This window comes from Scleropages formosus, chromosome 1, assembly GCF_900964775.1.
Source record: "Scleropages formosus chromosome 1, fSclFor1.1, whole genome shotgun sequence".
NCBI lineage: Eukaryota > Metazoa > Chordata > Actinopteri > Osteoglossiformes > Osteoglossidae > Scleropages > Scleropages formosus.
In genome coordinates, this window is record NC_041806.1 from 6,772,305 (window position 1) to 6,785,114 (window position 12,810).

Genomic DNA, 12,810 nt, shown 5'->3' on the forward strand with positions numbered 1-12,810 from the left:
CTTGAGCGAAACCCCCGAAACCACAGAGCCCGCCCTAGAATTAAAGCCGATTTTGAAACGCGCGCGTCACGCGGAACACGGGGAGCCGGGACGGCCGAACCCAAGCGCGGCGTCGTTTGTCAGGAGATGAGGGATGAGGCGAGTTTTCGGTGTCGGGGACAGGCGAACGGGACAGGCACGAGGATCTGTGGACGCGGTCGGGAAACGGAGCGAAGGGTCGAGAAAACCGGAGGCCGCGAACGAAGAGTTAGCGATGCTTGCGCACGAAGGGTCACGGGAAAGGGCGGCTGTCCCTGACGAGATTCCGCAGGGGTACGGGAGCTGAAGAGGGTCTTTATGCGGCGAGCGATTACTCGCGAGTTAGCGCGGAGTCAGGTGTTGCTGCTTGCGCCGTGGGCGTGGACGTGACAGCGCGCCCTTGAAATTGCCTTCGCTCTCCGTGCTTATTCGTAGTATTTGCCCCTGTATGCCGTGTTAGCGTTCAGATTCCCGTTTAGGCAAAATGCAACAATTTATACGAGACAGCTACGTCTCAGCAAGATAAGATGAATAATATTCCAGTATGCCAGGCTTCCCAGACGTGTAGTGGGCGAAGGGTCTGGTTTACGCATTATGTAACCACAGTACGTATACTGCTGGTACTCGCAGTCCTCGGCTCTGCGCGCAGCGAGCACGCAGCAGGCCTACACGGGCTAGAGTCCGCCAGCTGCCGGCCCCCTACCCTCCTTCTGCAACCGCATCCCACTCTTCCTCCCTCCTTCACTGGCTCGGGAGCTGCTAATTGAGCTCCGGCCAGCTGAAGTCACATCCCTCGCGGATGCTGTTCTGACCGATCAACAAAAGCGAGCGCCGCTGCACTGCGCTCCACGAGCTCCCTTTCAGCGCTTGCGGTCACGGCCATTGCGGTTTGATCATTTCTTCCCTTACAGGTTCCTCTTTGTCTGGGAGAGAAAAAAAAGCAACTTTTCACAACATGTACGCGGCAAACTTTGCATGGATGTTACGCAACACGTGTAGATACCATATTTTACGCAACACAGCTCTCGTGCGGTATAACCAAAATGATGTTTAGTGTCCTTCGGTTACTTTCCTTTGGTACGTTAAATATTTCATCGGCGCAAATGAATCCTACGGGGAGTCGGCCGCAGCGCTAACAGGCTTCCTGCGCTAACGTGAATCCGAAACATTCACTCCGCATTGCAACAACAGAACTCGCGAATGCCAGGCTGCTGGAGGACACGTTTGTCCGCAGGTGCTCGTGTGTTTTCTCAGCACGATACCAGCCGAGAAACAGAAAAAGATCGTTCTCACCTGCGCGGTTTCGGAATAAATCACCGCTTAGCTTCAAGTCTTTATTCAGCTGCGTGACTTGTACGCGCTGCATCGCGCAGGCTTGTCTTAACAACTTGGTAATAAATGGAGACAAGCTCCCTAAAGTCATGTGTCAGGAATCTGAAAGACTGCATTTCACACATGCGCCGGACAAGTACATCAGTTGGTACTCAGCACCTATTTACCCAGCCTTCTGAAAACCTGTGGACGCCTTTAATATATACAAAAGAACAGCAGATCTGCTGCCTTTGCTGCTTGTTTTAGCACATGAATACTGATTGGTTGCATAAAGATCAAATAAAATCATGTGTCTGCTATACTGACAATCACACTGTGGCCGTCTGAATTTTGATAGCAACACAAAATATCTATTCTGTGCCCGTCTGACGGCCTCTGTGCCGAATGATTATCGGTCCGGTACGATCTTGTTCCGTAGAGCATGTTGCAGTGATGAATGACCCCTGCATCAGCACTGTGCTCTCAGCTCAGTTTCCTGCCAAGTGCATCACATTCACATAAAGGTGGTGCTTCACAGCTTTAAGCTGAACCACAGTATAAAAGTGACCGTAAAATCGAAAAAAAAATCTAAGCAAAGGCATTGTTAAAATGGTCGGTATTATGGATAATTTTATAATACAATAAAAGTTCTGTTATCTGACAGAGACCTGACTGATGCTTGATTTTTCCTGATTTCCGTTTGTCACGTACAATGTAAATGTTGCTGAGCGCTAAGCTTTATCCGAAGCGCATGCACCAAGAGCTACACAATGGAGCCACGTATCAGTGTTCAGCTGCTGATTCTATCATTGCCAACCCGGTCTTGCTTTCTCTAGGAAACTGTTTCCTCTACAGTAGTAACACTTCCCACATACCGTGGCCGTAGTCTCCGTACACCCCCTGTGCGTGTACCTGGAATGACGACCTCCGGGAAGCCCAGCTGTCGAGTGACCGAAATACCCCGGGTGAAAAGTCCCGGGTGCTCCCTGCGAATCTGCTCCGTGTCTCCGTGCAAGAACTGGAGGGATATTATCAGACCTGCCGGGAATTTTGGAAAAAGACACGGTGACATTTGAGGTGTTCCTTGCCACGCAAACAAATAAAAAGAATGGCGGATAGAGACCGATTCAAAAAAGTGAAGGAGGATTCCTCGAGAGGAAAGAAATAAAGAAGATTCAGGGGAGGCAGAATCATTAGCCACAGTTCAAAAAAAAAAAAAAAAAAAAAAAACAGGGGTTCGCTTACAGTATCGACAAAGATGTTAATGGCCATCGTGGTTATTGATGACACCAGAAACTCTTTTAGAGTCTGGATGTATGAGTCTATTGTTTATCATTGTTGACTGAGGGATCTTTAAAGAATTCACCTGTGTGCTACAAACGCTAGATGAAGGCAGTGGTCTCTAGTGTTAGCGTTTTTCGCCTTTCCCTTCAGAACCTTCTAATGCCGAGGCTTTGTCAATAATTCACAACTTCAGACGTCAAGGTAACCGATCTACGGACATTTTAAGTGCTATAAATTTTTCATTGGTCTAGCGAGAGAACTTCTCTGACCTATGGAAATAACCACTGAGAAGATATTTGCAATGTTGTAGACAAAAACACCGTGAACCGCCACCTTATCGTGGTGGAGGGGTTTGAGTGCCTGAATGAGTCCAGGAGCTATGTTGTCTGGGGCTACATGCCCCTGGTAGGGTCTCCCATGGCAGACAGGTCCTGGATGACAGACGAGACAAAGCGCGGTTCAAAAACCCCTTATGACAAAAAAATCAAGGCGTCCGTTTACCCCGCCCGGTATGGGGTCACCGGGGCCCCACCCTGGAGCCAGGCCTGGGGGGGGGGCTCGCATGCGAGCGCCTGGTGGCCAGGTCTATGCCTACGGGGCCTGGCCGGGCTCAGCCCGAAGCCACAACGTGGAGCCGCTCTTCGGTGGGCTCACCACCTGCCGGAGAAACCATAAGGGGCCGGTGCGTTGTGATTTGGGCGGTGGTCGGGGCCGAGTGCCCGGCCGACCCGAACCTCGGGCGCCAACTCTGGTTTTTGGGACTTGGAATGTCACCTCACTGGCGGGGAAGGAGCCTGAGCTGGTGCGGGAAGTTGAGAGATACCGTCTAGATATAGTCGGGCTCACTTCCACTCACAGCTTGGGTTCTGGAACCACTCTACTCGATCGAGGGTGGACTCTCCACTATTCTGGCGTTGCCCAAGGTGAGAGGCGGCGGGCTGGTGTGGGCTTATTAATAGCCCCCCAGTTCAGCCGCCATGTGTTGGAGTCTACCCCGGTGAATGAGAGGGTCATCTCCCTACGCCTTCGGGTCAGGGAACGGTCTCTCACTGTCGTTTGTGCTTATGCGCCTAGCGGCAGTGTAGAGTACCCGGCCTTTTTAGAGTGCCTGGGGGGCGTGCTGGAAAGCGCTCCCACTGGGGACTCTGTCGTTCTACTGGGGGACTTTAACGCCCACGTGGGCAGCGACAGTGATACCTGGAGGGGCGTGATTGGGAGGAACGGCCTCCCTGATCTGAACCCGAGCGGTGAGTTGTTATTGGATTTCTGTGCTAGTCGCGGTTTAGCCATAACGAACACCATGTTCATGCATAAGGGTGTCCACCAGTGCACTTGGCACCAGGACACCCTAGGTCGGAGGTCGATGATCGACTTTGTAGTCGTTTCTTCTGACCTTCGGCCATATGTCTTGGACACTCGGGTGAAGAGAGGGGCTGAGCTGTCAACTGATCACCACCTGGTGGTGAGTTGGATTCGATGGCGGGGGAAAAAGCTGGACAGACCTGGCAGGCCCAAACGCATAGTGAGGGTCTGTTGGGAACGTTTGGCGGAGGCCCCTGTCAGAGAGGTCTTCAACTCCCACCTCCGACAGAGCTTCAACCAGGTCCCGAGGGAGGTGGGGGACATTGAGTCTGAATGGACTATGTTCCGCTCCTCCATTGTCGGTGCGGCTGTTCGGAGCTGCGGCCATAAGGTCTCCGGTGCCTGTCGCGGCGGCAATCCCCGAACACGGTGGTGGACACCGGAAGTAAGGGATGCCGTCAAGCTGAAGAAGGAGTTCTATCGGGCCTGGCTGGCTCATGGGACTCCTGAAGCAGCTGACGGGTACCGACGGGCCAAACGGAGCGCGGCTCTGGCAGTCGCCGCGGCAAAAACTCGGGCTTGGGAGGAGTTCGGTGAGGCCATGGAGGAAGACTTTCGGTCGGCCTCAAAGAGATTCTGGCAAACCGTCCGGCGACTCAGAGGGGGGAAGCGGTGTTCCACGAACACTGTTTACAGTGGAAGTGGTGCGCTGCTGACCTCAGCTGAGGATGTTCTCGGGCGGTGGAAGGAGTACTTTGAGGATCTCCTCAATCCCTCCGACACGCCTTCCGTAGAGGAAGCTGAGGCTGGGGACTCGGAGGGGGACTCGTCCATTACCCTGGCTGAAGTTGCTGAGGTAGTCAAAAAACTCCTCGGTGGCAAGGCTCCGGGGGTGGATGAGATCCGCCCCGAGTTTCTCAAGTCTCTGGATGTTGTGGGGCTGTCTTGGCTGACACGCCTCTGCAGCATCGCGTGGAGTTCGGGAACGGTGCCTCTGGACTGGCAGACCGGGGTGGTGGTCCCTCTTTTTAAGAAGGGGGACCGGAGATTGTGTTCCAACTACAGGGGGATCACACTCCTTAGCCTCCCTGGGAAAGTCTATGCCAGGGTACTGGAAAGGAGAATCCGACCGATAGTCGAACCTCGGATTCAGGAGGAGCAATGCGGTTTTCGCCCTGGCCGTGGAACACTGGACCAGCTCTATACCCTCACTAGGGTGTTGGAGGGTTCGTGGGAGTTTGCCCAACCAGTCCATATGTGTTTTGTGGACCTGGAGAAGGCATTCGACCGTGTCCCTCGTGGCATCCTGTGGGGGGTGCTTCGGGATTATGGGGTTCGGGGCTCGTTGCTACGGGCTGTTCGTTCCCTGTATGACCGGAGCAGGAGCTTGGTTCGCATTGCCGGCAGTAAGTCAGACCTGTTCCCGGTGCATGTTGGACTCCGCCAGGGCTGCCCTTTGTCACCGATTCTGTTCATTATTTTTATGGACAGAATTTCTAGGCGCAGTCAGGGAACGGAGGGTGTCTGTTTTGGTGGCCGCGAGATCTCGTCTCTGCTTTTTGCGGACGATGTGGTCCTGTTGGCTTCATCAAGTCAAGACTTGCAGCGTGCACTGGGGAGGTTTGCAGCCGAGTGCGAAGCGGCGGGGATGAGAATCAGCACCTCCAAATCCGAGGCCATGGTTCTCAGTCGGAAAAAGGTGGATTGCTCCCTCCGGGTTAGGGGGGAGTTGCTCCCTCAAGTGGAGGAGTTTAAGTATCTTGGGGTCTTGTTCACGAGTGAGGGAAAAATGGAGCGGCAGGTCGACAGACGGATCGGTGCGGCGTCTGCAGTAATGCGGTCATTGTACCGGTCTGTTGTGGTGAAGAGGGAGCTGAGTCGTAAGGCGAAGCTCTCAATTTACCGGTCGATCTACGTTCCTACCCTCACCTATGGTCATGAACTCTGGATCATGACCGAAAGAATGAGATCGCGGATACAAGCGGCAGAAATGAGTTTCCTCCGTAGAGTGGCTGGGCGCACCCTTAGGGATAGGGTGAGGAGCGCAGTCACCCGGGAGGAGCTCGGAGTAGAGCCGCTGCTCCTCCGCATCGAGAGGAGCCAGTTGAGGTGGCTCGGGCATCTGTTCCGGATGCCTCCTGGACGCCTCCCTGGGGAGGTGCTCCGGGCTTGTCCCACTGGGAGGAGGCCTCGGGGCAGACCCAGGACACGTTGGAGAGACTATGTCTCCCGGCTGGCCTGGGAACGCCTTGGGGTTCCCCCAGAGGAACTGGAGGAGGTGTGCGGGGAGAGGGAGGTCTGGAGTACTCTGCTCGGACTGCTGCCCCCGCGACCCGGCCCCGGATAAAAGCGGAGGAAGATGGATGGATGGATAGACAAAAACACGAGGCATCCCACCAAAAAGTAGAACCCAACAGTATAGAGGGCTGCATTCGGCAGAAAAAAACCTCAGAAAACAACGTGTGTGCTGAAAGAGTATGAGATGGTTAAGAATAGCCAACTCTCACAATTAAACGCAGGACCAGATTCAAAGTTTTCTGAAAGTAAATAAAAGTAAATTTATCAAAACGTCATAGAAAGCCATAATTTTAATTTATCACAAGGGGGTGCGGTGGTGCAGCGGGTTTGGCTGGGTCCTGCTCTCTGGTGGGTCTGGGGTTCGAGTCCCGCTTGGGCTGCCTTGCGATGGACTGGCGTTCCGTCCTGGTGCGTCCCCTCTCCTTTCAGCCTTGCGCCTTATGTTGCCGGGTTAGGCTCCGGTTCGCCGCGACCCCGCTTGGGACGAGCGGTTTCGGTCAATGTGTGTGTGTAATTTATCACAAGATATGACACAAAAAGAGCTGACATAAAAAGAGAAGCGTAAGGAGAATCGGATGCAAAATTCAGCCCTGGGCTGCCCATCATGGGTGCATCTGCAGTGAAATGTGCTTCCCATTTCTTGACGTGTCACTATATGGGAATTCACCCTAACCCTGGTCAGTGACAGGGCGGCACGGTGACGGGACGAAGGGCAAGGGTCACCTCCGCACAGAGACTACGCGGGCAGCAGGCCATACCATGGCTGCTGCAGGGGGCTGTGGATTTTATGCTCGACTTGCGGAGGATGCTCTCGTGGATCTGGTGCCACTCGCTTTCATTGGTACATCTGCAAGAACAAAATGCAAAAGGCTTTCGCACGCCACAGCAACATAATGCAGGAGGAGATATGGCTATAATTCAAAAAGCTTTTAAATGCATTAAATGTGACGCTCTTTAGAGCTTCGCACATGAGTTCACAGAACTCCGGATGCTTGGTGTTACTCAATAAAATAAATGTTGAGCTCAACACTGTAACTGTCACCATAAAAGATGATATCCACATTTACAACAATAGTCACAGGCATCGGTGCGGTAAATATTAACTCAGAGTCAGCATGACCGGAACACGGTAAATTTCTATGCTTCTGTGAGGGACGTCTCCGTTTGTACTCATGCCTTTAATTATTATCTCTGAATCGCACTCAGCGTCACGAGTAGGAACCGCCAGCATCATCATGATCGTTTCAGGGCTGCAGTCCTCATGGAGAGAGACCTACAATATACTCCCAGACTTCTTCAAGACTGAACACGTTGTACGGTTACCCTCATTAACCCATTCTCTTCAGGATGTACTGTTTCCAAAGTAATCGCGACAGAAGTGGCTGCGCTTTCTTTAACCGTCCCCTGGCGGAACTTAAAAGCCGTGTCGCATTTTTGGGAGCGTTCGGGAACTTTACCGCTCAGGTGTTCGCGAAGGGATCGCTCCGGAGAGGGGTGCACATCTGTTGCCATGCCCTGGCACGGCTATTGAACCATCAATCAACCGCACTGCCCGACAAACCGCTGCGGTGATTCTCCCTCCTCCTCCCTTTGTTCGATGTCTCGAAGAAGCACTGTTTTTCAAATCACTTCTACTATGGCTATAATGCAGCTCATTGATCGGAAATGGCAGTACTTTTTCTTCATCTTTCATAGATTTAGGCTTTATAATGGGCTTTCTAAAAATAACCTGAACTACAAAAGACCCCTGATCTCGTGTTTAGGAAGTCTCGCTGTAACTATTTCAATCTAGGTGACACTTGGCTAGTGTGACTCGGTGATTGAGGCCAAATATGGCCGTTGGTGTGTAAACTCCTTCTACCGTTGTTGACTCTAATATGAGAAAGACCTACCGAACAAACCGCAACGATGATGCTATGTGCCCGAAGAACCGTTTTGAACGAGAGCCATACGTAGCATGCAAAATGATGTGAGAGAAATGACGTACGTGTAAACCTTGAGGACGAACTCCTTCTCCTCCTTGAGCTCGGAGATGGCGTGCAGTACCTCGCTGAGGGCTAGCACGGCGCAGCCATGAGGACGCCGGTACTGTCCCTGCGCCGGGCCCTTCCTCGAGTCATTCAGCAGCATGCGACCTGCAGCGGCGTATCCAGACCTTCTCCCTTCTTTCGTTCGTCTTATACCGGCATCATTTTATTTCATCCCGCATTTACAGATTAGAAACCCGTACGCTGGGCCTATGTACATATATAACACCTAGATGTTGTAGGCACGCTCACATGAACCCAAGGCTAATATCCACTTGACAGACAACCGACGCTCCGTGCGTGCTGAAGAAATCTCAGGTACGATGAAGAAGAGAGGAGTAAGATATTCACCAAAAGTATCTTACCATTTCTTATAATGTGCGCCACTATATAAAGATCCTTCTTCAGGTCCTTACTGCTCAAGTCCTGAGGAGCGAAGGAAGAATGTCTTTGTTATGCATGAATGGAACGTCACCAACGGTTAAGTTCCCACACTATTATTTTATTATTGGTAGTTCATCCTAAGCCTACTTTTATGACTTACAAATCCATGGTTGTCTCGAACAGTGACTGTTTCGTAATTTCATAGACTGATGTAATTGCGCAACGTGCGCTTGTACAGACAGTATGAATGCACACATGCATTACTTATGTGCATTACCATAAAAAGCGTGCACAGACGATCAGCCTTCTCCAGGTTCTTTGGGCCCCCGCTCTTGTTCAGCCTCACCATGAATCTCTCGCTGAAGAGACGAAAACAGAAAACTGAAAGGCGCATGCAATACCAAGCACGTCAAGCTCCGCCTTCACCCGCAAGGCCTTCCTCGATGCCGCTTAAAGCCGTAATAATGTCTTCTCGTTGTCCTACTCCAGCTCAACCGCTCGCAAGCATAACTACGCGTACGTAGTAATGCCGCCTGGGGTCTCACTCTTCTCTATTCTGGAAAGTTCCTAAAACATTATGCTTAAAGTAGGCAACTGACTGAAAGGACCTGAAAGCTGAGCGCAGACTTGACTCCGGGTTTCCGGTGCCGCCTGCTAATTTGTCAAAGCCTCCTGAACACCGTGGCGTTGAACAAAGCTACTAGCGGACAGCTGCGTTTGCCATTTTCGCAGGCACCGAAGCCTGACGCGCGTGAGCTTACGTTCCATGATGCTTCTAATTGCGACCTTGCCTGTGAGATAGCCGGAGGCAAGCGACTAACAGATAAACACTAAACAAAAAGCAGCACTGCATCTTCTTATCAGTAATACGCGTCATACTGTTGTGATTACGAAACAGGGAGATTCTTTGTGTTCTTTTCTTAACCATCTATTTATTTTCTGTCTTTAATTTACTCAGACAATTCGACTATTCGGCTGTGCCGATTTTGGTTTTGACATCCTGACACCTACATGTCCCCATCCTCCTCCTTTTCATCCTCTCGATTCAGCTTCACGTCCTCGCTGTTCTTCCTGAGATCTTGCCGACATACGAGCTTCTCCAGCGCTCTGCGTTATTTCTTTAGTCCACAGAGATTACCGTCGGAAACAACTCAGCTTCTCCCATCATGCAGGTAGTATTCTCATTCCTCATTCCTCCCCACCTATCTAAACTGCACCTTGCCATCCCAACCCCCGCCCTCCCCCCCCCTACCTGAGCTGCTTGCACTCCCTGATGTCGTACAGGGAGAAGAAAATGTCAATGTCCTCATTGATGGTGTTGTGGGTAAAGCTCTTCAGGCTGACCAGAAGATGGTGCGGGACAGACACACGCACGCTGTCGCCCTGGAAACGCAGTGGTGGACCAAATGTCTCATGTGGACTCACTTTGCTTACCCATCACATGATTTGGTGACCACGGTCGGAGATGCCTAAAGCCGCATACCTGGGATGTGCTTTGCTGGACCCTCTGCCGACTGGAGAGGTGCTAAACGGTACAAGGACGGAGAAAAAGGGTCATTTTCTGTGCTGCGGTTTTAGGATGACACACCTTCCCACGGCAAGCCGACCGAAGAGGATCCGAGGGAGGTCTCCGCGGAGCAGGATGAGACTCTCCTCTATACGTCCCTACTTGTATGTGGAACAGGTGCTTACAGGCATTGGCAAGAGATACCTGGCAAGCCTTACAGTGCAGACACTTGTCCCTGTAGTGGTTCTGCTCCTCTTAGTATAACCACATGCAGCTCTGTACAGCATCACAAAGCGCTGCTTCTTTCTCCTTCACTAATTTATGCCCCATGTGTACTGGGCTGTTAAACAGAACTCAGGGCTAATTGTATACGAGGTACTGAGTTGGTATTCTTGTCACAAATCATATAAGCAGCGGTCGTTGGCTTGCTAATTACGGTAAAAATTGTTCCACGTCGACCTACCATTTTGTAGAGGTCAGAAACACTGATCTGATCTTCATCCACCATGACAAACTCTTGTCTGGGTACAAGGTCCAGTCCAAGATGTCTGTAGCCAAAATAAGGGAGGTGGGAGGAAAATAACAAAAAATGGGAATAAGACATCCTGTTTGTACCAGGTATCGGGACACAGTGGCACAATATGTAAAGCCAGTGCCTCGCAGCTCCTGAGCTGCTGGCTGGGCGTGGGGTTCGAGTGCAGCTCGGGATGTGCGCAGTTTGCATGTTTCTCCCTGTATTTGCACCCTACAGAGACGCACAGAAGAAGGTGCTGGCAAGCCACTTCCGTTCCTCCCTCGCCTTGGAAACCAAGTGAGCGGTAGCTACGAGTAAGACTCGACTCGCAGGCACTTCCATCCATCACGTTCCTAGTACGGGCTTTTCGTGACAAATAACGTACACGGTTGTCATGAATTAGAAGCGTAACTCAATCCCTAAGCTGTTTAACTGATTTGCTTAGAAATGCAAATCCAGAAGAAATAACAATTATGTAACCTCGCAACTTTTACTTCTGCATGAGCTCATTTCTTCACTGTAAACCTGTACTATGAACAAAGTAGAGAGTCACACATCACCAGACTGAGAAACGAACACCTGTAGAACCCTGTACAAACGTTATGCTTACGGCTTCCTTAGAGAGCACTTGCAGCAATCCTAGACTGCGCCACGGTCCTTTCTGCCTCAATCCACGGCAAGCGCAACCCAACGCACTGAATTCCACTAAAGTTTTCAGGACATAAACCAAGTTATTGTCCTCAGCTGACTTGTTCAGTCTGACGTGATTTAAATCGTGTTAAAATCGTTCGGCTAAATTGCTCGGTCCGCGAGTCCGTCAAGAAAATCGTTGTACGTGACCATGTTCTTTTCACTCTAAGAAAAGAAGGCATCCTCATTTTTGAATCAGTGTGATCTCTAATGTCTGTTTTTGAGAAATAAAAAAAAAAAAAAAATGAGTGAGAATAAGGGTTTGTTGCCCTCTGTAACACAAATTAACTTGATCTGAGGACCACCTAAGCATAAGGAGGTTTTCCTAAGAGTTTCTTCTAAATTTTTTTCTTTGTTTCCACCTAAGAGAGCAGATGACAGCTGAAACAGGGCTTATCCAACTAAATTTACAGAGCACACATGTTCATGAAAGGGAGAAAATTCTGACATTCAGGGGTGCTTTTCCAATGCTCATGTGTTTCTGTAAGTGAAGTGGTTGAAGACGAGAACATTCGTCAATGTTATTTTTCTCTAGGTTAATTCAAATCTTGGCAAATGGCAGCATCCCAAGAAAACGCATGTATTAAAGCAGAAGGTAGTTATCAATCTCTTACTCGTTTCCCCAGTCCAGCCGGATGGTGGTGTGTCTTTTGACTTCTCGAACCTGATCCTGCGTCAGGTGGCCGGATAACAGCTGCCGCCGCAGGTCAATCAGCTCGTTCATAACATGCCGCAGCTTGAAGAAGAGGTCAGTCTTGTGCTTCTGCAGAAAGTGAAAAGTACCTCTCTTTACATATCGTGTCGACTGTACGTGAATATAAGCCGAGTTCTCGTGAAAAGAAACGGCTTTCAAGGAAACTGACATACGTTGCGGTGTTATCGTTCTTTCAACCAATCTCCTCCGTCCGTGTATTCGCCTGCATATTCTTTGTACCATATGAACATTCTGTGCTATAATATATATAATTACATCTGGCAAAGGCTGGAACTGCAGTTCTAATGATCAGTCATCTTTATTTTTGGCTTCTGTGCACCTGCATGTCATTGAACACACCACGTCTCCTTGCCTTCGTAGGCACAAGCCGGTGAGAGCAACGGTTAAATATCAAGCCGACTGAAAAATAAGGTGTTCAGCAGTATCGGTATTTGTTCTCCTGTCAAGACGAATTTCTCCAGAACAACGCAATCATGCAATCATGGACGATTTAGCACAAATCAGAAATTATTTTCCCGAAAACGTACGAAGGTATAAGAGCTGCCCTCTCGGGACTTGAACGTGCAAGAAAGGTGGAAAGAAATTCACATCCTTAAATACCCTTGGCCTCATCTTCGTGATGTACAGAGTGACTCACAGGGTTGCAGTGTTTAGAGTGACTCACAGTGCCGCTGCAATTCGACTGACTCACGGCTTCGCCGTCTTCAGAATGAGACGCAGCATTGTGGAGTTTTCGAGAGACAAAACCAGTATATCCCAG

The 12,810-nt window shown here is 50.4% G+C and overlaps 1 protein-coding gene across 4 annotated transcripts in view; it reads right to left on the reverse strand.

Moving 5' to 3' along the window:
* The window catches only part of LOC108941935 (dedicator of cytokinesis protein 3-like), a 48,794-nt gene that overhangs the window by 18,961 nt on the left and 17,023 nt on the right, over positions 1-12,810 (reverse strand). For all 4 annotated transcript variants that reach the window (XM_018764864.2, XM_018764863.2, XM_018764862.2 and 1 more), the window contains 9 exons: positions 11,950-12,098; positions 10,595-10,679; positions 10,108-10,149; positions 9,877-10,007; positions 8,902-8,983; positions 8,606-8,666; positions 8,201-8,348; positions 6,972-7,060; positions 2,242-2,367 (listed from right to left, as the gene is read on the reverse strand). In XM_018764864.2, coding sequence (XP_018620380.1) covers positions 2,242-2,367; positions 6,972-7,060; positions 8,201-8,348; positions 8,606-8,666; positions 8,902-8,983; positions 9,877-10,007; positions 10,108-10,149; positions 10,595-10,679; positions 11,950-12,098 — 913 coding nt within the window. The remainder of the gene's footprint in view (positions 1-2,241; positions 2,368-6,971; positions 7,061-8,200; positions 8,349-8,605; positions 8,667-8,901; positions 8,984-9,876; positions 10,008-10,107; positions 10,150-10,594; positions 10,680-11,949; positions 12,099-12,810) is intronic.